Genomic DNA, 24,130 nt, shown 5'->3' with positions numbered 1-24,130 from the left:
AAATGTATTTCTCAACACATAGATTGATTCATAAATTTGTTACTGCCTCTGCTATTACCCTATTCTTGTTAATAATATTATAGTAGAAGCCCATTTATGGAATTCCAAGTACCATGCTAGGCACTTTACATATGTATTTATTTATAATCCTATCACAACTGTGTATGGAATAAATATAATCATTATTTTCTATATAAGAAAATAGAGGCAAAGAGGAGTTAAGTAATAATTTCCCCAAGATCCTTGAGCCAGAGCCAGTCTGGGTCTATTTTACACCAAACCCCACCCTCTCTCCACCTTGTAGGCACTTTCTCATCATGCTGCATCTACTGGATATCAACTCCCTGAGAGTATTACATTCCATTTCTCTAATAAAGACAGACGGTATTACTTATCATTATAATTCATGTCTCTCAATCAGACTTAATATGCTTCTGCCACCTGAGTTAAAAATCCACCAAAGACACAACATGAAGAGTTTGCAGTAATAATACTCCATCTCAAAGAAAGCAAATGTGGGTTTCTTTAACTTAATGGATATATCATGAAGATACAGTTTTTTGTTAATTTTCATAGGTCTCTTCCTTTCATAGTTGAATAGAATAAGAACAATGCATCTAACAATGGTGGCTGTTAGATCCTGAGGTCAGGGACCAAATTTTATTCATTTCTATATCCTCAAGGTCTGTATGCGGTAGACATTCAATATCTGATTGTTGGTGAAAGATAGATGCAATGATCACCTACTTCTAAAAGTAACATTTTAGAGTACCTAAAACATTTTGAACAGCAAAAAAGACTCCATGTTTCCAAAACAATGTATAAGGTCTGCAGGTAAACTTCCTACCTCTCGATCCTTGAGTTTCATGGCGAGCACCAACTGGTGCCTGTGGTTAGTGAGAGCCTCCCGATAATTTCCTTTGGAGAAGAATGCAGAGCCCAGATTCCCATGAGCTCGGCATTCTCCTGTCTGGTCACCTGGGTTGGATTTTAAAAAAAGATAAAATTTCTCTAAGTTACAGTGTTAGTTATAATTTGTAATGCCCACATTAATTTAAGAACCACAGATTTACAAGTAAGATCTCACTTCCCTTCTTTTAGAAAAGTACTTTCTTCTTCTCCAAGACTCTATTTAGTAAGTTATGGTCCTAGAACTTGAATCTCTGGACAATAACTTGTTATAACACACAACTAGAATCAGGGATATAGGTGTCCTGGTAATGATAGGACACAAACCAGCTGCTAGGAGTCAACTCAATTTTCTGCTAATGACCTCTAGTTCTGAACAACCATCAGCTTGCTGATTCAGACATTTAACTACAAACCTACCATGATGTGTTGCTTTTTTACAAGTATGCTGATGGCAGACTTACCGCGTCTCTGCTCTTACTGCACTCCTGCAAGTCACTGAATAATCGCTGTAACAACAACCATACTCATAAGCCACACTTATTTTACAAATGAGGAGATGGTAGCACAGAGAGCTGAGGCATCCTGCAGAAGGTCATATGGCTAGTAAGCGGCAGAGCCAGGATGCTAAACTCAGCAGTCTGGTTCCATAGGCCACACTCTTAACCCCTGCACTGGACCATTGTCTCTGGCAAAATGCTGATACATTCTAAGGTAGGCAAAAATCAAAATTAAGATGAAAGATTCACCCATTAATACTATCATTTGGGGTATTAAAGCTGTGAGCCCAAATCTCTGAAGAGGGCAATGAGTATGTAATCCACATATCTCGGGCTTTTGGGAGCCTTGGTATCTTGTTATAAGACCTAAGCATTCTAAAACACAGAATATTCTAGAGACACGCTCACTTTTCATCACATGTGGTATCCCTGTCCATGTCAGGCTAATCAGTTTTCTTTATTTCTTGTCTGTACTGAAACAAAAGACAAACATACCCTACCTAAGGTCTTGGCTACATCCAAGTCCTGCTGCATGTATCCAGTACTCTTCTCTGTGTTTCCAAGAGACCAGTAAGCACTGCTCAGGGCAGAGAAAACCGAACCTCTCAGTTTGAGGCTGCAGGTGCCAATCTTGAGAGCAGCTTCTAAGACAACCACAGAGGCCCCATGATGGCCAGCTGTCAGGAGTTCCTGCCCAACCACAGATACGACCACAAAGGGGCTCTTGTCCAGTTTCATTTTCTGAAGCTGCTGATAAGTGGGCTCGAGAGAGTCTGGAAAAAAAAAATGGAAACGAGAATGTAGGATGCTATACGAAACAATCTTTTGTAACAGGCTTTAAAACATATGTTTATCACACTTTTTTATGGGCCATTTCGAGTACAAACTCTTCAACCTTTAGCACCACCCTCACTGCCGTTTAGCCATAGGACTCCATGACCCCAACTTTAGTCCGGTGATTTCCTTCTCCCCACTGCACATGCGCACACCACACTCACCTTCTCTTCCAGTCCTTCTTTGATTATGATGTGCCACTCTCCCTGAACAGTTCTCCCTCCTCTGGTCTGCTGTCCCCTCAAAATCTTATAAGCACACAGGCACCTGGGTGGCTCAGTCAGTTAAGGGTCTGCCTTCAGCTCAGATTATGATCTCATGGTTTGTGAGTGTCTGAGCCCCCCATCAGGATTCTCTGTCTGCCTGTCTCTCTGCCCCTCTCCTAGTCACATGTGCTCTTTATAAATAAATAAACTTTTTAAAAAATCTTACAAGCACATCTCTCAAGTTCTGACTTTACCATCTGGTATTCTCAGGCCCTACAGCCCACAGTACTCTTTGTATCTAAACTGCTGCTTCATTTTTATAGTTAATATTGCACAGTTTGACCCTTAACTATTTTAGACTTGTTCCATGTGTGTTAATTTTTAAGACATTTCCCCAGCTAAATCTGAAGACCGCTGTAGGAGTGTTTAAAGGTTTATAGTAATTCCACAGCAATTGGCACAATGTGGGCACTAAATTGAAAACTTACCATTGCCATGTAGGTGATAGTCCCTAACACATCTGGTATTCCATAAATGTTTGTTCAATCGGAATCTGAATGGCTGATTAATAAAACTCCATCCAGATGATGCAATAAAAGAAGCTCTCCTAATAAAATCCCCATCATCCTCACTGCAACCCAGTGTCCAGTGCTGCTTCCAAGACCAGTATGACCAAACAGAAAAGTATCAGGGTGCCTGGGTGGCTCAGTCATTTGAGCATCCAACTTCAGCTCAGGTCATAATCTCACAGTTCGTGAGTTTGAGCCCTGTGTCAGGCTCTTAGAGCCTGGAGCCTGCTTTGGATCCTGTGTCGCCCTCTCTCTCTGCCACTGCCCCACTTGTTCTCTCTCTCTCTCTCTCTCTCTCTCGCTCTCTCTGTCTCTCTTTCTAATAAATAAAACGTAAAAGAAAAAAATTTAAAGTATTATCAGTTTTTGTTGTGATGACAAATGAAACCATAAAAAAATCATCTGAATTTGCTAAAGTAAGGCAGAAGACAAAATTAATGTTAATTGCATTTTATTTTCATGTGGTATCTGGAGAAGACACAGACTAGGGGTCAGAAAGCCACAAAAGGAGTCTTTCCACCGGAAGCCAGGTTTGAATGCGGATGACCTCTAAGCTTGCCTTCTCCCCCTTCTCCCATTTTTTTAAAAGACAATTGCAGAGCCAATGGCTATCACCCTACAATGATGTGGCACTTAGAACGCATTTGTTAGCTTTCCTCAAAAACTATTTAACATTAGTTATTCCACTGTGCACATGTAAAAAAAACTGTTAAAAGGCTGGTCTCTTTAAATCTTGAATCTCTCAGCCAACACTACTGCATTAAAATGTAATTGTTACAATTTATGACTTTGAATTTCAACTCTACACTAAGGAGCTCTCGTCTGAATCAACATTACCACAGAAACCTCGAAACCTACTGGTGCCTAAAGCATTTTTCCCCTTCAATCAGATCACTAAACAGAGAACAAAGAACATTTTTATACCTGTCAAGATGCAAGCGTGCGCAGTACCAGTAAACACTAGCTAACCAATAGGGTTAAATACAGGCACAGGAACCCAAGAATTACTGGAATAGAAAAGAACAGTACCACACTGAAATAAACGTGAGCAGAATTTGGTGGTATCCGCTGATGGGTCTGGCAGCCAATGATGATCACATTAGCGTCCTACCAGTCAATTAAGAGAAGCAAAAATAATAGAACTTAGAGATGAAAAGACCTTGAAAATACCCATTTTAGAAATGATGAATCTAAACATTTAAGTGATTCATTCAAGGTCAGACAGCTTGGGACAGAGCCAAGATATGAACCCATTGCAGGGCTCTAAGTCCAGGCTCTATGATACCATACCTAAACTAAATTCTTAGTTGTTGACAAAAGAAACTAAATTTGGCCAGTTGTAAGTAGAAAAGATATGCACAGAGGAGCTACTGCCAACGGCGAAAAATCAGGCCTCCAGACCCACAGTCAAAATCATGCCACCAAAGCTCCATAAGGAAAACTACGTGACTGTTGCAACTCAACACAGGAGACCACAGGCTCCAAGACTGTCCCCCCCTCCCTCCCACTACTCCAGGCCACCCTTAGAAAACACTTGTCATGACTGCCAACCAACACCACCAGAACAGATTCTGTGCTATTCTTTCTTCTTTGAACCTTTAGCTCCTGATTCAAAGGTGGGTCCTAGATGCGACGGAGGATGGGAATATTAAGATCTGATATTTTCAGCTTTTACAGTGGAAGGCCGTAGGCTGAATTATAACAGAGAATTCCCAAAACACAGCACGAGGCTTCAGACACAGAGAGCCCAAAGTGACTAACAGCCAGCAAAGATACCATGCTTCAGCTGGTGATTTTTCTTTTAAACATGGCAACCATGGCCAAGTTCAAAAGAGGAGCCTTTGAATCAAGCCGCTAAAACTACATAACAGTATAAAGAAGACAGAACATTGCCACAGCTGGAGGACTGAGGGAAATACCTAGAAGTTTACCCCTGCCCCCCCCCAAAAAAAAGAAAAAAAAAAGAAACCTTCAATTCTACAAATTTTCAGTAAAAAAATGAAGTTGGAAGTACAAGAGGTAAAAGATAAAATTTCCATTTGCAGTATTAAGAAAGGAGAAAGTAAATACATTAAAAGATAAATTAAATGCAAGCTCATATACAGTATATGTTACAAGAGTTTGGAAAAGGGAGTGACTATCAAGGGTAATCAGAAAGCTTCATGGAAGCATAACTTGATTAAATGAAGAAAGAGTAGGTAGGATTTAGACAAGTCCTTCTTTTTTTTCTGAGAGTAGAGGGTATTTTAAGCATAAGTTTTGTCCCTAGCAAAGGTCCCGGAAGAAAATAGGTATATGGAATGATACAGAATGATGGATGAATAGGCCAGCTGGAATGGACCAGAGAATATCATAAGGAAGGAAGCAAATGTAGAATAATGGAGAAAATACTTAGCTAAGAATAAAGAGACCTGGATTTCAAAGCCACACAGCATTGGTCTCACTTTGCCAAATGTATGGATTGTGATTCTGGTGATGGTTACATAAATCTCTATGTGTGATAGATATGTGTATGTCTATATATATTATGTACACGTGTGCGTAAATTTATACACATATGCATACATGTGTGTACATCTATGTATGTGTGCAGATATATACACAAAAGTCCATTTCACTTTATGTCAATTTAAAATTTTTAATGTCAAATGTCTCTACTTTGGGTGGTAATTATGTTTCCTTGGCCCACACTCATTAGTCAGAAGTTCTAATTATCAGGTGTGCATGCTTTTGATAAATAAAAATGGTAGGACAAGTTTTCCTAATGTATAAAAAGTACAAGCTAGATTAGTCATCTCAGATTCTTTCCAACTCTACTATTCTATTATTCTAATTCCTATTCTAGAGTAAATGAAGGCTCTTAGTAAAGGGACTAATTTTGTGATTTTATCAGGCGGGGTAAAACAGAGATTTAGCAGCCTATAGGTCTTAACATGTTTTTCCTTCTAGAAACTATGCATGATATATGGAATAGCCAATGTTAAACCAACTACATAAGAATGTAGAGGCCTGCAACAACATTCACTGAACACCAGTTATTTACTTCCCAAATGTATAGCTTTTAAGAATATAAGATGAACAAAGTCACATTTCCTGACATGTGAAGAGCTTGCAGGAACATCGTAGAGAACATTTATAAACAATCACACTTGGCTAGGAGATGCACATTTATCCACATATCACCATCTCTGGATTTGAGATTTAATGTCTCTGAACACAACAGTTCCTCTCAGTGGTATGGCACTTCTGTGTCTAAAGGAGTCCAACAGAGCTCTGTCAGTTTATATAAAATAAAAAGTTAAATGACAAGAAAGAATTGTGTCATCATTTAAACATCAACATTTTTTTACTAATATGTAAAATAATGATACAACTCTTAAGCCAGACTTCTTAGCATTGGTAGAATTCTTAGCATTCTCCTTTCTCAAAGGAGAAAAAGGCTAACCCTACTCATGTAGGTCTGAGAGTTCTTTCCACAGAAGTGACCTCTTACTAGAAATTGAAGATTTAAGTGGGTACCTGGGTGGTTCATCCTGTTAAGTATCTGACTTCGGCTCAGGTCATGACCTCGAGGCTCATGAGTTGGAGCCCAGGGTTGGGCTCTGTGCTGACAGCTCAGTCTGTAGCCTGCTTCGGATTCTGTGTGTGTCTCTCTCTCTGCCCCTCCCCCGCTCACACTCTGTCTCTCTCTTTTTCTCAAAAATAAACATATAAAAGAATTTTAAAGAAGAAATTGAAAATATAAGAACTAGTGTTTTTCAGGAACTGCAGGTTGTTTCATTCTCGTCTCCAAGATCTTGGAAACGAGAATGAAAGAGAGAAAAGATCTCTTCTACAAAGGAGGCTCGCCTCTATCCTGTAAGCAATGGGGAAAACAGAATTACAAATAAGAGAATGACTTATCAGACTTACATTTTAGAAAGTTCATTCTGGGAGGAAAGCATGGACTGGTTAGGAGAGATAAAAGCCAGAAAAACCAGTTAGAAGCAAAGTCCTGAATTTTCAATGACAAAACAAATGGAGAACAAGGGATAAATTTCAGACATATTTAGAATAAAAAAATTATGGAACTTGAGGAATAAATGCATTTAACAGACACAATGCCTTATTCCAAAGGAATGATACTGTACTCCCCATCTCCAGTGGATTACCTTCAAGGTAATTAACATTTTTACAGACTTGACTTTGTCTACAGCACTATGAAGACCTTCTGGAGCCTTCCAAGTTACCCTTATACCATTTCCATACATACATTAAAAAGGCTTCAATTTTCCTAAACACCTAGTGATACCACTACCAATTACTCTTGGATACATCACTAAAATACAGCACTGAGCTGCAAACCTGGAAGACTGAGAGAAACAATCCTGAAATGAATTTCCAAAACTGACCCAGAGAGAACAGCAACTACTGAAAGGTAAGAGAGTAAGCAAAGTATGATGAAGGTAAAGTATCCCCAAAAAAATAATTTAGAGGTAAGGTTCATAACATGCACTTCATTTTAATTTTCATATTTTCTTAGGGTATTTCCTTAAAGAAGAAACTAAAAGCCACTGGGCTTGTCATAAAAGGAGAGCTATTGTATGATTCCACTTCCAAGAGGTACCCAGAGTAGTTAAATGCATGACTGAAAACAGCATGGTAGTTGCCCCGAGTGGGGAAGATGGGGAGTGGGAAGTTATTATTTAATGGGGATAGAGTATCAACCCAGGAAGATGAAAAAGTTCTGGAGATGGATGGTGGTGATGATCCCTTAACACTGTTAAACGGACATAATGCCACTGAAATGTATCATTAAAAATGGTTAAAATTGGTCAATTTTATGTTACATATACTATACCACAACTAGAAAACTTTCAGTTTATACAAAAAGTCAAACTTAACCCTCCTCAAAAAAACAAAAGGAAAGAAAAGAAAACTGACATGTTTAGCACTTTGTCTAAGCACTTTGTCACATTTTCCCAGGTTTGTGTGTATAACACTTCCAAAAGGATTCAGAGGCCTTCCACAGAAATAAAGGTAGAAAACACAGAAGTCAGAATGGGTAGAATACAAGGAAAAGGCAATAAAACTCAGCATATAGACAAGGCCTGGCCCAGTTCCTCAAGGTAGCCAGGACACTGGGCTCTAGGCTTCATGGAAGACAAAGAAGAAGGAAAAGATCACTTTAAAAATTCCCAGACCATTTAAAAAAATTTTTTTAATGTTTATTTATTTTTGAGAGAGAGAGAGAGAGAGAGAAAGAGAGAGAGAATGAGTGAGTGAGGAGCAGAGAGTGAGGGAGACACAGAATCCAAAGCAGGCTCAAGGCTAAGAGCTATCAGCACAGAGCCCGATGTGGGGCTTGAACTCACAAACTGCGAGATCATGAATTACCTGAGCTGAAGTCAGATGCTGAACCAACTAAGCCACCCAGGTACCCCTAAAATTCCCAGATCTTTTAAATAAAAACACACCCACACACAGGAGAAATGCAGCTCTTCCTGGCACTGAGGGCTGAGACCACATTTCCCAGTGAGTGCTCGGCAAGAGGATCACGTGTACGGTACAGTGTTCATTCCACTCCCACGACACTGTGCCTGTCGTAAGTCCAAGAGGAGGCTCACTACGTGCACTCCTCAGTGAGGAGCGTGTCACACCGAAGCAGGGGAGGTGGCCTGCAAGGACCAGTTTATACTTTCTAGGGCTGGATTCTCAAAACAACATCAGGAGGCAGATATTGTCATTTCCCTCGGTAAGGACCGAGGTGTACAGAAAGGAAGCAACCTTGCTCAGTCAATGAAATAGCAAACGGCAGCACTGGGATTAGGTTCCAATCTTTTTTTTAACATAACATCTCAGAACACAGGCCTCCTGTGAAGTGACTGCCACCTAAAAGAAAATCAGAGGGAAAGAGCTCACCGAGGGGGATGGCAATTAGGCAAATAAAAGGTGAGCCCCAACTTGACCCTGAGAGAAAAGCTTATACATTCAACAGCCATTTTCCACCAGCACTCCATAAAATTAGCTTCCCTGGGTCCTCTGGAGCTGGTAGAAACACCACGACAGGTGATAGCCCATAAATGTAATAGTCTCTAGATTACCGAATTAACGGGAGGAGAGAAAATATACACAAGAGAACCCTCAGCAAGAAGCAGTCCTGGCGTCTTTAGAGGAACAAATAAAGGTAAACTCAATCTCACTTTATAATTGTATTACTGAATTTGGTTGGCAATAGTACTATGCTGTTCCTTCCAAATTTGCATAAACATTTATAAGATATAATGCACTGAGATTCTGACTGTCTAAAAAGGAGAAACAGAAAAAAGTGAAAGGATAACTTGAGAAGTCATCAAAAAGAGCATCATTTTATATTTATGCTTACTTTTGCATTTTCATTAACGATTTAAGGAAATATATTATATTATAAGGATAGAAGTATATCCACAGAAGTAGTTTAACTGATCTTTTGGTTGGTGAACATGAGTGAAAACATAAAAATAAAGTAAAACAGACTTATTAATTCAGTTAGCAATATCAGCAACACTATAAAAAAACAAGTAAGTTTCAATATGGATAGATAGAATGTAATTATGTGGGAACAGGGGCATATCAATGCAGACTGGCCCTAACTTTAAAAATAATGAAATCCTGGGGGCACGTGGGTGATTCAATCAGTTGAGAGTTCAACTCTTGGTTTCAGCTCAGGTCATGATCTCACGGTTCGTGGGTTTGAGCCCCTGCTTGAGATGCTCTCTCTCCCTCTCTTTCTGCCCCTCCCCTACACATGCTCTCTTTCTCTCTCAAAATAAAAATAAAATTAAAAAAAAAAAGAAACTTTGAAACTTCCCCAAAAGGCCAAACCACAGGGATCCTGTGCACATCACTAGGGTTTTGATTCTTTACAGAAGTACCTGGATTAGGGGGCTTTCTCTGTTGTGTTTAAGAATTATTAAAACAAAAACAAAAACAAAAAACAATGTAACAGATCAAACCTATATGTAAAGTGACCCAAACTGCACAGACACACAACAATGGCAGGAACTCAGAAAGCTGCAAGAGGCTAAAATAAACAGTGGCTAGAAATGAGTGGCAAACGATGACAGATTTTGTGAATTGCAACCATATGTCAAAAAGAGAGGTCATTAAGATGTGACATGGCACACAGAACAACACCGTGCCAAGGAACAGCTTCTATAAAATGCTGACAAGAGAAGCCCACCTGGAATAGGTACAGCGGTAAAGGCAAGGCTAAAAATAAATGAGATAAATCAAATCGCCTTAAGGAAAGAGAAGAAAATACTGAAGCGCTCCAGGCACCTGTAAGATGCTGCTTTCTCCAGGGTCAGCCTTAGGTCATTCAGGATAGGACAGGAAAGAACTGGCACAGAAAACCCGAAGGGGGACAGCAACACTGAGCTATTTCTCACAGTGCAGGGAGGTTTTCTTACATTTATCTAAACAAATTGCTTCAAAGGCAAAATGGTGAGTATGATTCTGCTGATCTCAACACATTCAGTCCAATATTCTAAGGCAGCAGCAGAAACACCTCAGAATAAAGAAGTGGTATCTTCAAGAACTAAATAAAATATATATATATATGTATATATATATTTTTCCCATGTAAATTACTTGCAGAAGGGTGTAGGGAGAGAATGGGAAAATGCCAGAAAATGGCAAGGAGAGACAGATTGATTCTTGTTGTTGTTGTTGTCCACTTCCCCCACCCGCCCAAGCCCTGGAGCTCCAAAGCGCATCTGTTCTAAGTCAGAGTTTATTAACAGCAGGTCCCCCAGTGGGAGAAGCCATTAGGTTCCTACAAGCAAAGACTCAGCTTTGTAAGGGGTTATAAAATCATATGAGGAGAGATTTCCTTGTCACTCTTTTTCTAAAACATGAAATCTTCAACTTTCAGGAAAACATTTTTTATAGCTATGAAGTACCCAGAGACAAAGTACCATTTAGTTCATCAAACTTTTACTTAGCTTTTATTTTGAGCCAAGTAGTGTACGGGCCAATATATTAAAACTATATAATGCCACAAATATTTTTTAAACTAAATAAGGTATCTAGTGACACTGCCATCAAATTTTTTAGGTTCATTCAGAAACATACCATTTCAGAGACAAAATAAGTTCTGCTTGATATAATCTAACTACTACGGAATATTATTAACTGTCTACTATTTGCCATCAATCCGCCTTAGTGTCTCCATCACTGCAAAGATGACTATTGGTATAGCCTTTAAGCCCAATCAGTCCAAGAGCTCATTCGGCAAAAATCAATCTTCCTCAAAGTGAAATCAATCAGTTTTGGGCCTAAGAACTCATCCAACCTTTGTACTATTTCCAATCCACTGTTTTTCCAGAATACCAATTGGTACAAAACAGAAGTAACAACAGGAGAAAACCATGTAAACTAGTTCTTTTTTTTCCCTTTTAATTCAACATAGTTTTTTCATGTTCCTCTGAAAAGTGTTAGACACAGCCTAGTGTTAGATCCATATTTCCTGTTCTGAAATACTAGAATATACGATATCTACTCTTCTAGATGGCATATTGGTCCAACTGTGCAAATCAATTTACCACTAGACATGTTGTGATTCAAAGGTGCAGAATCTCACAACTATTTTTTAAAAATATTCTTTGGATAACCCTGAAATACAGAAAAGTTAATTCATTCACACTAGTCATAAAGTTAGTTTACGAAAAATTTTAAAAATAGAATCCAAGTCCATAAGCTTCTGGGCCAGTGTCCTTACCAGCATCCTGTTCTGACTCATTAACATCAGCTATTGTAACAGTGATTCTTGATCTTCCTTTGTGTAAAATATCAAATCTTGGCAAACTGATAACCTACCAATTCTCAATGTCTTGGTCCAAAGTCTTCAAAGGCTAGAAATGTCCTACTTTAAATTAGTGTCAGACCAAACACTTTCATCGTATTTACCTCTCATGGGAGATTTCATGGCCGCCTCTACCATGCCCACCAGAAGCTGGAGACTCTTGGGGTCCTGAGCCAGGCCGGATGCAAAGGCTGCCAGGGCATCGGCATGGCGTCCCAGGTACTGGAGGGCAACACCCTGTCGGAAGTATGCCTGGAAGAAAGAAAAGACAACACATGTTTTACTTATATACTATGTTCCAAGAAGACTGATGGTGATTTTTTATTAGAAAAACTGGTCAGCAGACATAAGATTGACATCGTCCTGGTTTAAAAACTTAGTAAATAGTTTGAAATCAATTCCGATTATCAATTCTGATAAAATGTTAGCATACTTCTTTCAAGGAAATGAGATTTAAAACCTTCACTCTTTGGGGCTCCTGGCTGACTCATTTGGAAGAGCATGCAACTCTTTTTGTTGTTGCTGTTAATAATTTTTTTAATGTTTATATATTTTTGAAAGAGAGAGAGACAGAATGTGAGCAGGGGAGGGGAAGAGTGGGAGACACAGAATCCGAAGCAGGCTCCAGGCTCTGAGCTATTAGCACAGAGTCCAACACAGGGCTCAAACCCACAAACCGTGAGATCATGACCTGAGCCGAAGTCAGACGCTTAACCGACTGAGCCACTCAGGAGCCCTGAGCATGAAATTCTTGATCTTGGGATTGGGAGTTCAAGCCCTATGTGGGGTGTAGAGATCACTGAAATAAATTTTAAAAGCTTAAACAAATTTTTTTTTAACTTTCACTTTTGTCACTTCTAGAACATTTATTAATTTTATGACATTCTTTGACATTTATTTACAAATCCCTTTTAAAGTTTTTTTGATAATTTTTAAAATACATTTTATCCCACCTTTAAGCTCTTCTAAGACAAAGTATTTGGAAATTTCTTTATATCTCACCAAAGCATCTGGTACAGTGTAAGATAAATGAGAGATACTCAAATTCCGATTATTTCAAATTTTCTTCTTTTCTATAAAGGGAAAAATCAATGTGTGATGGTTATTAAGATAATTTTAATAATGAGTGATATAATATGGCTACATTTAATGTGGTGTTTCAGACATAATATTTAAAAGCTGTTATCTAGGGGCGCCCGGGTGGCTTAGTCGGTTAAGCGTCCGACTTTCGCTCAGGTCATGATCTCGCGGTTCGTGGGTTCGAGCCCCGCATCGGGCTCTGTGCTGACTGCCAGCTCAGAGCTTGGAGCCTGTTTCAGTCTGTGACTCCCTCTCTCTCTGACCCTCCCCTGCTCACGCTGTCTCTCTCTCTCTCCTAGAAATAAATAAAAAAAATAAAAAAAAAACCATTAAAAAAAAAGCTGTTATCTAAAATATGTGTGCTTTGCTTAGAAACAAAATAAGATTACTGGCCTTTGTGCTCTTTAATTGGATTAGTTTAAAAACTAGTATTACAGATTCTGATTAGAAGAAAACATCCTTCCATCTAATTGCAGAAAGGGCCAGAAAAATTAATAAAATATTTAAATTTTAGAATAGTCTTAAGAACATGCAGTTTGTTTTCAAGCACGGAGTCAAAAGAAGTAAAGGAACAAAATGTTACTAGTATATAACCAGGTAAGGACCTTGTACCTGATTAAATGATACATAACAATGACATTAATGGGGCACCCGAGGGGCTCAGTCAGTTGAGTGTCTGATTTCAGCTCAGGTCACAGAGCCTGCTTCAGATCCTCTGTCCTACTCTCTCTTGGCCCCTCCCCCACTCGTGCTCTCTTTCAGAAATGAAAACATTAAAAAAAAAATTGGGGTGCCTCGGTGGCTCAGTCAGTTAGGCATCCAACTTCGGCTCAGGTCACAATCTCAGTTCATGAGTTAAAGCTCCGCATTGGGCTCTGTACTGACAGTGCGGAGCCTGCTTGGGATTCTTTCTCTCCCTCTTTGTCTGTCCCTTCCCCACTTGTGTTTTGTTTCTCTTTCAAAATAAATAAACTTTAAAAAATGTTTTAAATGACATTAATATATTCATTGCCTATATGGCATCCATTTCTAAAATACTTGGCCTCCTATTTAACTTAAATACTCTTCTTATATGTTTGTAACACAAATTTAGCGTTTTCAGTCCATTATACTTTGAAATTGTCACCAGTTGTATTCATGGGCTCTAAATGAAGTTTCAAACAACTCCTAAAACTATCACTCAATAGACTTAATACATAATTCTATATATCACATACACACTGAGAGAGAGCACTTACATGTTTGTAAAACATATGTACTTACCTTATTTTATTTTTATAACTACCCTTTGAAGTAATTTAAGACAGGTAATAGTATTAAGTGTTTCTATTAAGAAATAATCCATAAACACAATGAATCCTCAATTATGGGCTATTCAGACTTCTATTAAACTACCAGCAGCTGTTAAAATTCAGACCCTAGTAAGACAATAACCTGTAAATGCACTTTCATTACTAATTCATAGGATCACTTCCTTCCAATGGACTCAGCCACTGTTTTAATCTTTAATGTGTTTATAGACATTTTTCACTACCCTCTGTATGTCACATTTTAGGTGATTTCTAGAATCCAAAAGGTAATATATAATACATTCCAAATAAAAACAGCTATAGTTTAGCATTTTTAATACAGAATTTCTAGAAAATGTGAACTGAAAAAAGTATAGTTATTTAACATATATACATGTATATATGCCAAAGACTTGTAAATTATTATTTATGGAAAGAGACAAAAATCTCTGGTTATTGATTTCAGGTGTATATTTTAAGAAACAAAAATCTATTGTGTAATCATTTCAATTACAATTACAATACATGTAAATCAAATCATGCTCTATATACCTTAAACTTAATAGTGCTGTTATTTTAATAAAATTGGGGGGAGAAAAACACACAAAAATCTTACAGTAGTCTCAATGATTTTTGATAACTTCTTGTATACTTAAAACAAAACATTATCGTTCATTACTTCACTAAAAGAACAACCGATTTCCCTGTCAGACAATGAAATCACTGAAAAGTATGATTTATCTATTCCGTCTATGTAGGCAAAGTCCAGTGTTAAATGCGAGTTATGGTCTCATGTTTTACACAGCCGTTACACAAGAAGAATGTGCCTGTTTTGTTTTCTTAGAGCACTCAGAAATGAGATGCGAAAAGGTACGACTTGGCCATGCTGCCCACAACCTGGCTTCCTTTCTTTAGAAGAAGGTTTCAAAAAGAGATGTAAGAGAGAAGACTCAAAGGTGTCTCTTACATCCCATCCCTCCAGAATCCCCAAGTCAACTTTATAAGATTTCCTCAGTGAAAAGCTTAAAAGTTGTATCCCTATGAAGACATAAGCACAGTTAGTCCAAACTCATAGATTTGGATGTCCCCCATATGATATTTTTTTTCCATATGATATTCATGGCACGTACAAATAGCTGTTGAATAAAAATTAGTTCTCTTGAATAAACTATTTGTAAAAAAAAATTAGTTCTCTTGTACTTTTGTGAGAGAAATGCCACTATGGAGTTCACTTGATGACTGTGGGTTACTGTGATCGAATAAAAAGAATTTTGCACAGCACGCCTGGCATACAGTAAGTACACAATAAAATTAGCTATTCTGATTATTAGTTAATGAGAAAAGAACCACAAAAAGAATACACAATTACAGGCTGACAGAATATATGGAGAGTCCAATAAATATTTTAAATATTTTATTATTCAATATAATATTATTCAATTCCTATCCATGCTTCATTCACTTCTCTCCTTGTTCCCTAAAAGACTGTTTGCAACTGGGAGCCCATTGCTTTAAGGCACCCGACAAAACTCAAAGCACTCAACTAAGACAAATTAGTATTATCAGGTCTTGGGAGATGAGGCAGCCACCCGCAGTATCCTCTGCCAGTCTTTTCCAAAGCAAAAGTCAAGATGTGCTGAGATTCACAGCTATTTCCCACAGCTTCAAGAAAATTGACGTGATCTGTGGTAGTCTATGATCTGCGTAGTCTATCTGCTTCTCCGCTACTGGTTCCTGCTACTACTTTTTCTCTTACCATCACAGATTTCACAGGAAGCTGCTTCATCTGGGAAAGGGCAAATTTTGATCATTTGGGATTGAGCAGAGGTAATACATGAGCAGCAGCAAGGGAAGGTGGGGCCCAGGAAGCCAGGTTGAACACTTGTTGCCCAACCAACCTCAGATAATACACCCCTCTGCCTCACCAACCCCCTCACATACACCACATTCTGGCCACAGGTTATGCAGCAGAGGGAAAGGGAAGGACAACGTGGATTCACTACTGAGAGCACCTATACCTGAGAACAATGGTTTTAACTTAAAGCTTTAGCTAAGAAGAGAAATTTAGAGGGAGTTGGTGAATGCATGGGACTAAAGGCGAGATGCCTAGAGTTTCAAGTGTTGGCAGTCATTTACTTCTTGTTGTTCATCACAAAGAACCCTCAATGATCAGTTCATACATGCCACTAAATGACCTCACAAATAATACAAATACAGTTGGGTTACCAGAATAAGTTTCTATGCTTTCTTCCTTCTACTAACATTCCCTAAAAATCTATAGCATCAGGCACTGTGATGTGTACCACAAATAAAAAGAAACAGTCAGGACTCTTAGCTTCAAGCAACTCAGTCTAGAGGGGAAGAACATGAAAAGCTCTAAATATCTTGACCACTACCCGCAGTAACCACATACTTACAGGAAGGGTTTATAATATTTTAGCAGTAATGAAAACATGTAACTAATGACCAAAGTATTTATGTTCTGTTGTTAAAACTGTAGACATTTCCTTTTTTATTATGTGGCCATTCCTCTCATCTCAGAGAGTTTGCAATGGACTGAATGTTTGTGTCCCTCCACATTGCTACGTTGAAACCTAATCCCCACCCTGATGCTATCTGGAGGTGGAGTTTTACGGAGGTGATTAGGTCATGAAAGTGGAGCCCCCATGAACAAGATTAGCGCCCTTATAAAAGAGACTCTAGAGCTCCCTTTCTCCTTCTGTCATGTGAGAATGCAGCAAGGAAATGGCCCTTACCAAACACCAAATCTGCCATCACCTTGATCTTGGACTTCCCAGGAAGCAGTAAATTTTTGTTGCTTAGGCCACCCCACGTATGGTATTTTGTTATAGCAGTCCAGATGGACTAAAATGGGGCTAAAGTACAAAGACTCAACATGGGAAGCAGTAAGTTATTCATCCTTCTAGCAGCCCTGGAGTTTGACTGTAAGCCTTTGCCTTTACTTCCAACATTCCATTTCTGGTTTCCAATTCTATTTTTTTTTTTTTTTAATGTTTATTTATTTTTGAGAGGGGGGAGGGGCAGAAAGAGAGGGAGACACAGTATCCGAAGCAGGCTCCATCCAGGCTCTGAGCTTTCAGCATAGAGCCCAATGTGGGGCTCTAACTCATGAACCCTGAGATCAGAACCTGAGCAGAAGTCAGACGCTTAACCGACTGAGCCAACCAGGAGCTCCTGGTTTCCAATTCTAAAACATCACTAACTCAGTAATAACATAACATCCTACTCTCCCACAGCTCAAACGAGTGATGAGGTAAATTACTATGTTTGTAGGTTTATGTGTATATTTAGGACATAAAATATAGAACAAATACATGTAATATATAATGCTACACAAAGCTATATTTGCTTACATGTACAATCTATTACTTAGTTCAATCACTCATAAATATTCTGCTTTGGTTTAATCAGTACTTTCTTGTGTTATACTCTAATATTCCTAATCTATCTTTCACTGAATTTGAACATTGTTACGTTTTCTAAAGAATAAATAGGTCTATAACATGGTGATATACCTGCTAGCCAATCATACCCCCTGCTACCACATCATCACCACCTTTTTCAACGATGTTTATAAATTGTGTAACTATTTTACTGAATTTTCCTTTACTATTTTATTTAAAAATGAGTCAAAATAGGGAAAATAGAAATGCCAATTCTAGTTTTTAAAAGGCAGCCGTATTAATCTATAATTTAACACAACTGGTTCAAAATGAAAATGATTACAGGGTGCCAAAGCAGAAAAACTTTTCACATCCCTGGATGTACACAGAGCAACTAACTATGGCTCCGTTGTGATGGCAAAGAATAAAATTAGAGAATATGCAAAAAATGATTCTTAAAAGGAAAAGCCTAAATTGAGATTTTGCTTTTTAGTTATCTAGAAATTAACACTTTCCACTCACTGAAGCTGTCAATCTCTGGTTTAATACTATCATACTTAATATTTTATATATTTGACTTTCATATACTTCTTCAGGAATGCCTTGTATGGGAAAATAAAAGACTATTACTCAAAACAGATATGCATATGAGCAAAATGTAAATATTCACACATTACCTAACATAAGATTTATTATATAATATACGTTATATATGGTATCACAAAAAACTGTGATATATAAAAATGAAGGCACAGGACCCGTATCCTTACTAAGTTTTCACCATCTTACATCAAATAGGCATCTGTATGGATATATAAATGCAAATTAAGTTTGTTATGTATATTGTTATGTATGTTTCCCTTAGAAAAAGGGAGAAAAGGGGTGCCTGGGTGTCTCAGTCGGTTAAGCACCCGACTTCCACTCAGGTCATGATCTCACAGTTCGTGGGTTCCAGATCCACATCAGGCTCTGTGCTGATAGCTCAGAGCCTGGAGGCTGCTTCAGATTCTGTGTTTCCCTCTCTCTCTGGCCCTCCCTCACTCATGCTCTGTCTCTCAGAAATGAATAAACATTAAAAAATTTTTTTAAAGAAAAAGGTATAAAATAATAGAACTTTTTGCAGTAATAGAACTGTTCTCTACTATCTAATAATGGTAGCCACTAGACAGCCACACTTGGCCACTAAGCACTTGAAATGTGCCTAAAGTGAATAAAAAACTAAATTTTAATATTTTATTTCATTTCAATTACTTGAAATTTAAATAGCCACAAGTGGCTAGTAGTTACCACATTGGACAATGCAGTTCTAAAATTAGGTCTTCTTCTAACAACAGACCTCCAAAAACAAATATAAACTGATAAATTGAAAGGGGAGATAATTAGGGGGGCCTAGGTGGCTCAGTCGGTTGAGCATCTGATTCTTGATTTTGGCTCAGATCACAATCCCAGAGTTATGGAATCAAGCCTCATGTTGGGCTCTGCACTGAACACGGAACCTGCTTAATATTCTCTCTCTCTCCCCCCCACTCTGTCCCCTTCACCACTCATGCTCTCTCTATCTAAAAGAAAAAAGAAAGGGGAGATATTAAACAAGACAAATAACTACTGAACTAAAGCTCTGAATGACAGCTATGTGCCTTACTCCCAAGGCATCTGTGGTGAAAGAGGAACAACTCTTTAGGTCGACTTTGGAATCCTGTCCTGATAACTTTTTAGCTGTGTGCCTTTGGCCAGAGCACTTAATTTAACTTCATCAAACTTCATGTTTCATTTCCACTTATAGAAAGGATAATAATGATGACCTCAAAGGGTTGTAACAACGATTGCTGACTGATATCACATGAAATATAAAACATAGAGTAGCCACTTTTTAAAAAATTGAACAGAACTGAATTTTTCACTGTTACTCTTATTTGGTATTTGCTATTTAATCAAGTGGCTCATCTGCTTCACCAGCTTTTGACCAGGAATCACCTTTGGTGAAGTGGGTGAGGGACTGACAAAAATTAGACACAAAACAAAAATTAATGATCATAATGATTACCTTGTGTCACTAGGGAAATAGTTAACTTGTTTGGCATCTTCTGTTTAAGAAGCCTGTAAAGTAGGAAATGAATTTGAAGGAAATTTTAAAATCAGAAGTGTTTCTTAAAATGTCCACACTTTGGGGCACCTGGGGGGCTCAGTCAGTTAAGCATCCAATTCTTGATTTCGGCTCAGGTCACGATCTCATGATCTCGATCTCATGACCTCACAACCATGAGATCAAGCCCCAGTGGGGGGCCTGCTTAAGATTCTCTCTCTCCCTCTCCTCTGCCCCTTGCTTGTTCACACTCCCTCTTGCTCACTTTCAATCTCTCTCTCAAAAAAAAAATGTTTATACTTCGGCAGTTGATTGGGTAAGCTTCAATTTTCTAGTAAATTCATTATTTGGGAAAACATCATATGCACTTGAAATAAGGTCCATCCATTCAGGTGAAAAAGAGGAAAGAGGTGGCATAAAATAGATGACCAAAAATCTATCTGTAGAAACATGAAACAGTCTTCCAGAGACTTTATACTGATACACTGATTATGAGAATTACAGGGTGCTGTAAGGCCCAAGCCTGACACCTATTTTAGAATTAACGAGAGCCCTGCCTTGCCACAGCAGTCCTGCCACTGTAAATCATCATTAAGTTCTATGGCATACATTGAGGTGTTTTATTTCCCCCCAGGTTTTCTAGTGGTTTGTTGAATTGCTAACCCTGTGCCCTGCACAGTGCTTTCCACAGTTTATCACTAACCCTCATGCTATCTTGCAAGAAGTTCTTACAATGCCTATTGCACAAAAGAAGGTGGCGATGAAACTTGCCCCAAATCATACAGTTACAAAGTGAGACAGACCCGCTGCCAAACTCTTTTCTCTTTCCAGTATTCCACACTACCTCTCTGATAAAAGAATTAATGGTGTGCAATTAACCTCTAAATCAAGGTTTTTGTCTGGGAACTCTTATGCTCACAAAATTCACCCTATAGAGGCAGAAATGAAGGAAAATCAGAAATGACACAGAAAATTTATGAACATGAATATTTAATCTCTATTCCATTAGCAACCGTTGATTGTAGAACAATTTTTAATGAATTGAATGGGGGAAAAATTCATTTCATTAACCTTTCATATAAATGTATTATTATTGAACCAAACAGGCCACTGTACTTGCAACTCAGTTCGATGTTAATTAGATTACAGGCATGAGGCTTTAAATCATCGTGAAACAAAAGAAGCCATCAGCAAGCTTCTCAGCCAATGCTTGTTTGTTTGGTGGCTAAAATGGATTTTTACCTGCAATACAATTTGCTAGCATTCTTTCATTTTCTGACATTTTCAAGTGAATTTTCTCTTGCTTCTGTCTGCCGACACTTTATATTAAAAATAAAAATAAAAATAAAAATAAAGAAAACCTTGAGAATCAGCAAAGAACACATTCTTCATGCAGCAATATGTTTTACCTGCTCAGCTGGGAGTAATCATTCCTATCTCTCCAGAAAACTACACTTCTATTTTTTACTAGTCTGCCTGATTATATGCTGAAAGCACATGCAAGAGATTGGAAGCTATTTTAGCAAACACCATTATTGAGTGTGCAACCCAGAGTCAGAGGCCCAAATGGCCTAAACATAATGTTCTAACCAAATCTGCAGCTGTGAATTTTTTCCCCAACATTGGCTCTGGGTTCATTTAATAATTTCTAAAGGAAATCTGCTCTCAGTCCTGATTGTTTCATATTGTATCAACTATTTCCCCAAATTAATTTTTAACTAATTGTATCAAAAGTGTTAAGGTAAAAAAAAAATTACAAGGAAATCATATTGTAAAAAGAAACTAGAAATCTGATAAGAAGTTAAAGAAACGATGAAATGACAACCAGGAGTTAAATAACTAAGTAGGTGTCATTTTCTAGTGCTGGAGGGACTCCCATTGTTAATGTTTATGTCAGATTATAAAACGTGTATCCCATCATCTGGAGTTTCTCTTCTAAGCTTTAAAAATAAACAGTGAAAGAAGTCTGAGGTCCCCTAGAGCAATGGTTCTGAACTTTCCATATCTTGTGCCTTCACTCGATGGGTGTGGCATAGGAGGGGTGTAAAATGATGCCAAGAAGAAAACCAGAGAATTTCCTGAACATTCTCCAAGAAATCATCTGGCTTTCACCTGAGTTCTATGCCCCTACCCTACCAATCTTCTCCTAATCCTGGAACACAGACTTTGTGTGCCTTCACACACACACAGCCTGGTCCTGGGGAATGTGGTAAGACCAGAAGCAAAATGGAAAAAAAATAATGGTGGGGAAAGAGAATGGTGGTGTGGAAAAACAGTGAAGCCAATGATGTGGGAATTAAAAAAGACTGAGTTCTCACCTACCTGTTGGAAAAAAAAACACTTGGCATCTCATAATATAGCTACACCTAAACCATGACAGATTAATGGGAATCCATTCCTTCCAGAAAGCAGCCTATCAGAAATGATTGTCATTAAGTGCTGTATATCGGGATAGAGGAGTTCTACCTAAGGTTTCCATGAGCAGATGAAACTCCACCATTAGTTTCCATGATTTTTTTTATCAATTGTTTTCCTCATAAAATTATAACTTACATGGGAGTCCATAGCATTCTACCATGGAGAAGGGCAAAGCTATACAATGCCATAACACATTTCCTGAAAAGTCACATTTATTTGAAGTTTCTGGAAGATAATTTTTTTAATTAATGAACTTTATTTTTAGAACAGTTGTAGATTCACTGCAAAACTGAAAGAAAGTACAAAGAATTCCCATAGTGGCCATTGTTCTGACACACTCAGAACTTCGCCTGCCATCAACACGCTGCCCCATAGTGGTACTTACCCTTTCTTTTTCTTCTTTTACAATCAACAGGGAATTATTTTTACACAAGAAATTCTAGAAGACTATGAAAAGCTCACATAATTTTTTAAAAACGAAAACATAAGGAGGGGTCCCTGGGTGGCTCAGTCGGTTAAGCTTCTGACTTTGGCTCAGGCCATGATCCTGTGCTTTGTGGGTTCAAGCCCTGCGTCGGGCTTTGTGCTGACAGCCCAGAGCCTGGAGCCTGCTTCAGATTCTATGTCTCCCTCTCTCTCTGCCTCTCTCCTGCTTACACTCTGTCTGTCTCCCAAAAGTAAATAAACATTAAAAATTAAAAAAAAAACCAAAAAGAAAACATAAGGAAATGCCCATCTTCATTCTGCCAATAGTCCTAATCCCTGGAACAGCCCCTCTCTTCTGACTTCAGGTGTTTGGCAAAGCAAAATTTGAGAAGCATTGTGTACACCACAGGCAACCTAACCTTTGTCAATGTCTTTGGCTGCTAGCTCACAGGAGGAGTCTCCAGAAAAGAGCAGGAATTGTGGAGAGGGACATGAAGAGGGTGACATGAGCAAAGGGGTGAAAGCAGAGCCAAAAGTAAGAATACATGCCCCCAAAAGGGTTGCGCAAAGATGTCACTCATGTTTTTCTAGGTGACAAACTTCACTGCCTCTATCTTTCCCCTTCTTATATTATGTAATCTTTCCACACTGGTGCATGTGTTAGGACAGCACACAGCACAATGGAAACAAGAAAAAGGAAAATGTTTGCCTTTCGATACCTACTAGCACAAAAATATAACCATTATATTGTTTCAAAAGAGAAGAGGGTTCCGTTTCTAGGCAAGATGGAGTAAGCATCCAGTACTTCCCGGTGGATACAACTGTATCCTGGAAAGACTTCATGGAACAGCTCTCTGAGGACTCTGAACAGTAAATGGTACCCGAAGAATTAAGGAAAGAGTTCAGAATTCAAAGTAGTCCAAACCAGCAATGGGTTTTCCGTTTTGTTTTGTTTATTCTTCCCATCTGGTATTACCCGGGTTGGATTCAAAAGCAGCTCAAAATAAGGAAGTACTCATTGGATTCAAACAGAAAACACTCCAAAAAAAGTCTCTTCCATCTGCTCAAAGAAGCAAAAAAGAGGACTCCTGAGGGTAAGAATGGAGAAAACCCTGTGTTTTAAATCTTCTTTCCATTCTTTCCCAGTCTAAAACTCCAGGCAAGTAACAAGGGATAGCGATAGCAGTGGTTGCTGGACAGGCATCCCAAATTCTGATGAAGGGGACCCTTTTTTCTGGTCCCAGGAGTACAGGAGGCGTCCCAATGCTTTTTTTCTTTTTCTCTGCCCTCATATAGAATTGATGCCTCATACAGAAGTAATGATGGGATATGCCTGGCAAAGCAGGGAAAACCCTAGCTTGGGCTCAAGAAGGGAGCTTTTGAGAACAAACCCATAAAGGGGTGTTCTGGACCTGACCCTAAATAGTACACCAAAGGTCTGAGAACGAAACTCTAGGATATAAACTACCATCTAGTTCTCAGGCTGGCCAACAGGTGATACATACATACAAAAAGAAAGGTTTTAGTTGGTCCAAGGGTTGTAGGTTATTGTTAAGCTGATTAACAAAAAGAAAGGCTTTAGTAGAAA

General features: G+C 38.4%; 1 protein-coding gene across 1 annotated transcript in view; it reads right to left on the bottom strand.

The window, feature by feature from the left end:
* TTC28 (tetratricopeptide repeat domain 28) overlaps positions 1–24,130 on the bottom strand; it is a gene marked incomplete at its 3' end in the record, with an annotated part of 610,006 nt that overhangs the window by 296,158 nt on the left and 289,718 nt on the right. The window contains 3 exon segments of the mRNA XM_077761493.1: positions 848–978; positions 1,910–2,182; positions 11,947–12,094. Coding sequence (XP_077617619.1) covers positions 848–978; positions 1,910–2,182; positions 11,947–12,094 — 552 coding nt within the window.

Source organism: Crocuta crocuta, unplaced genomic scaffold, assembly GCF_008692635.1.
Source record: "Crocuta crocuta isolate KB4526 unplaced genomic scaffold, BGI_CrCroc_1.0 scaffold348, whole genome shotgun sequence".
Lineage (NCBI taxonomy): Eukaryota > Metazoa > Chordata > Mammalia > Carnivora > Hyaenidae > Crocuta > Crocuta crocuta.
This window is presented reverse-complemented; position numbering and strand designations above follow the sequence as displayed.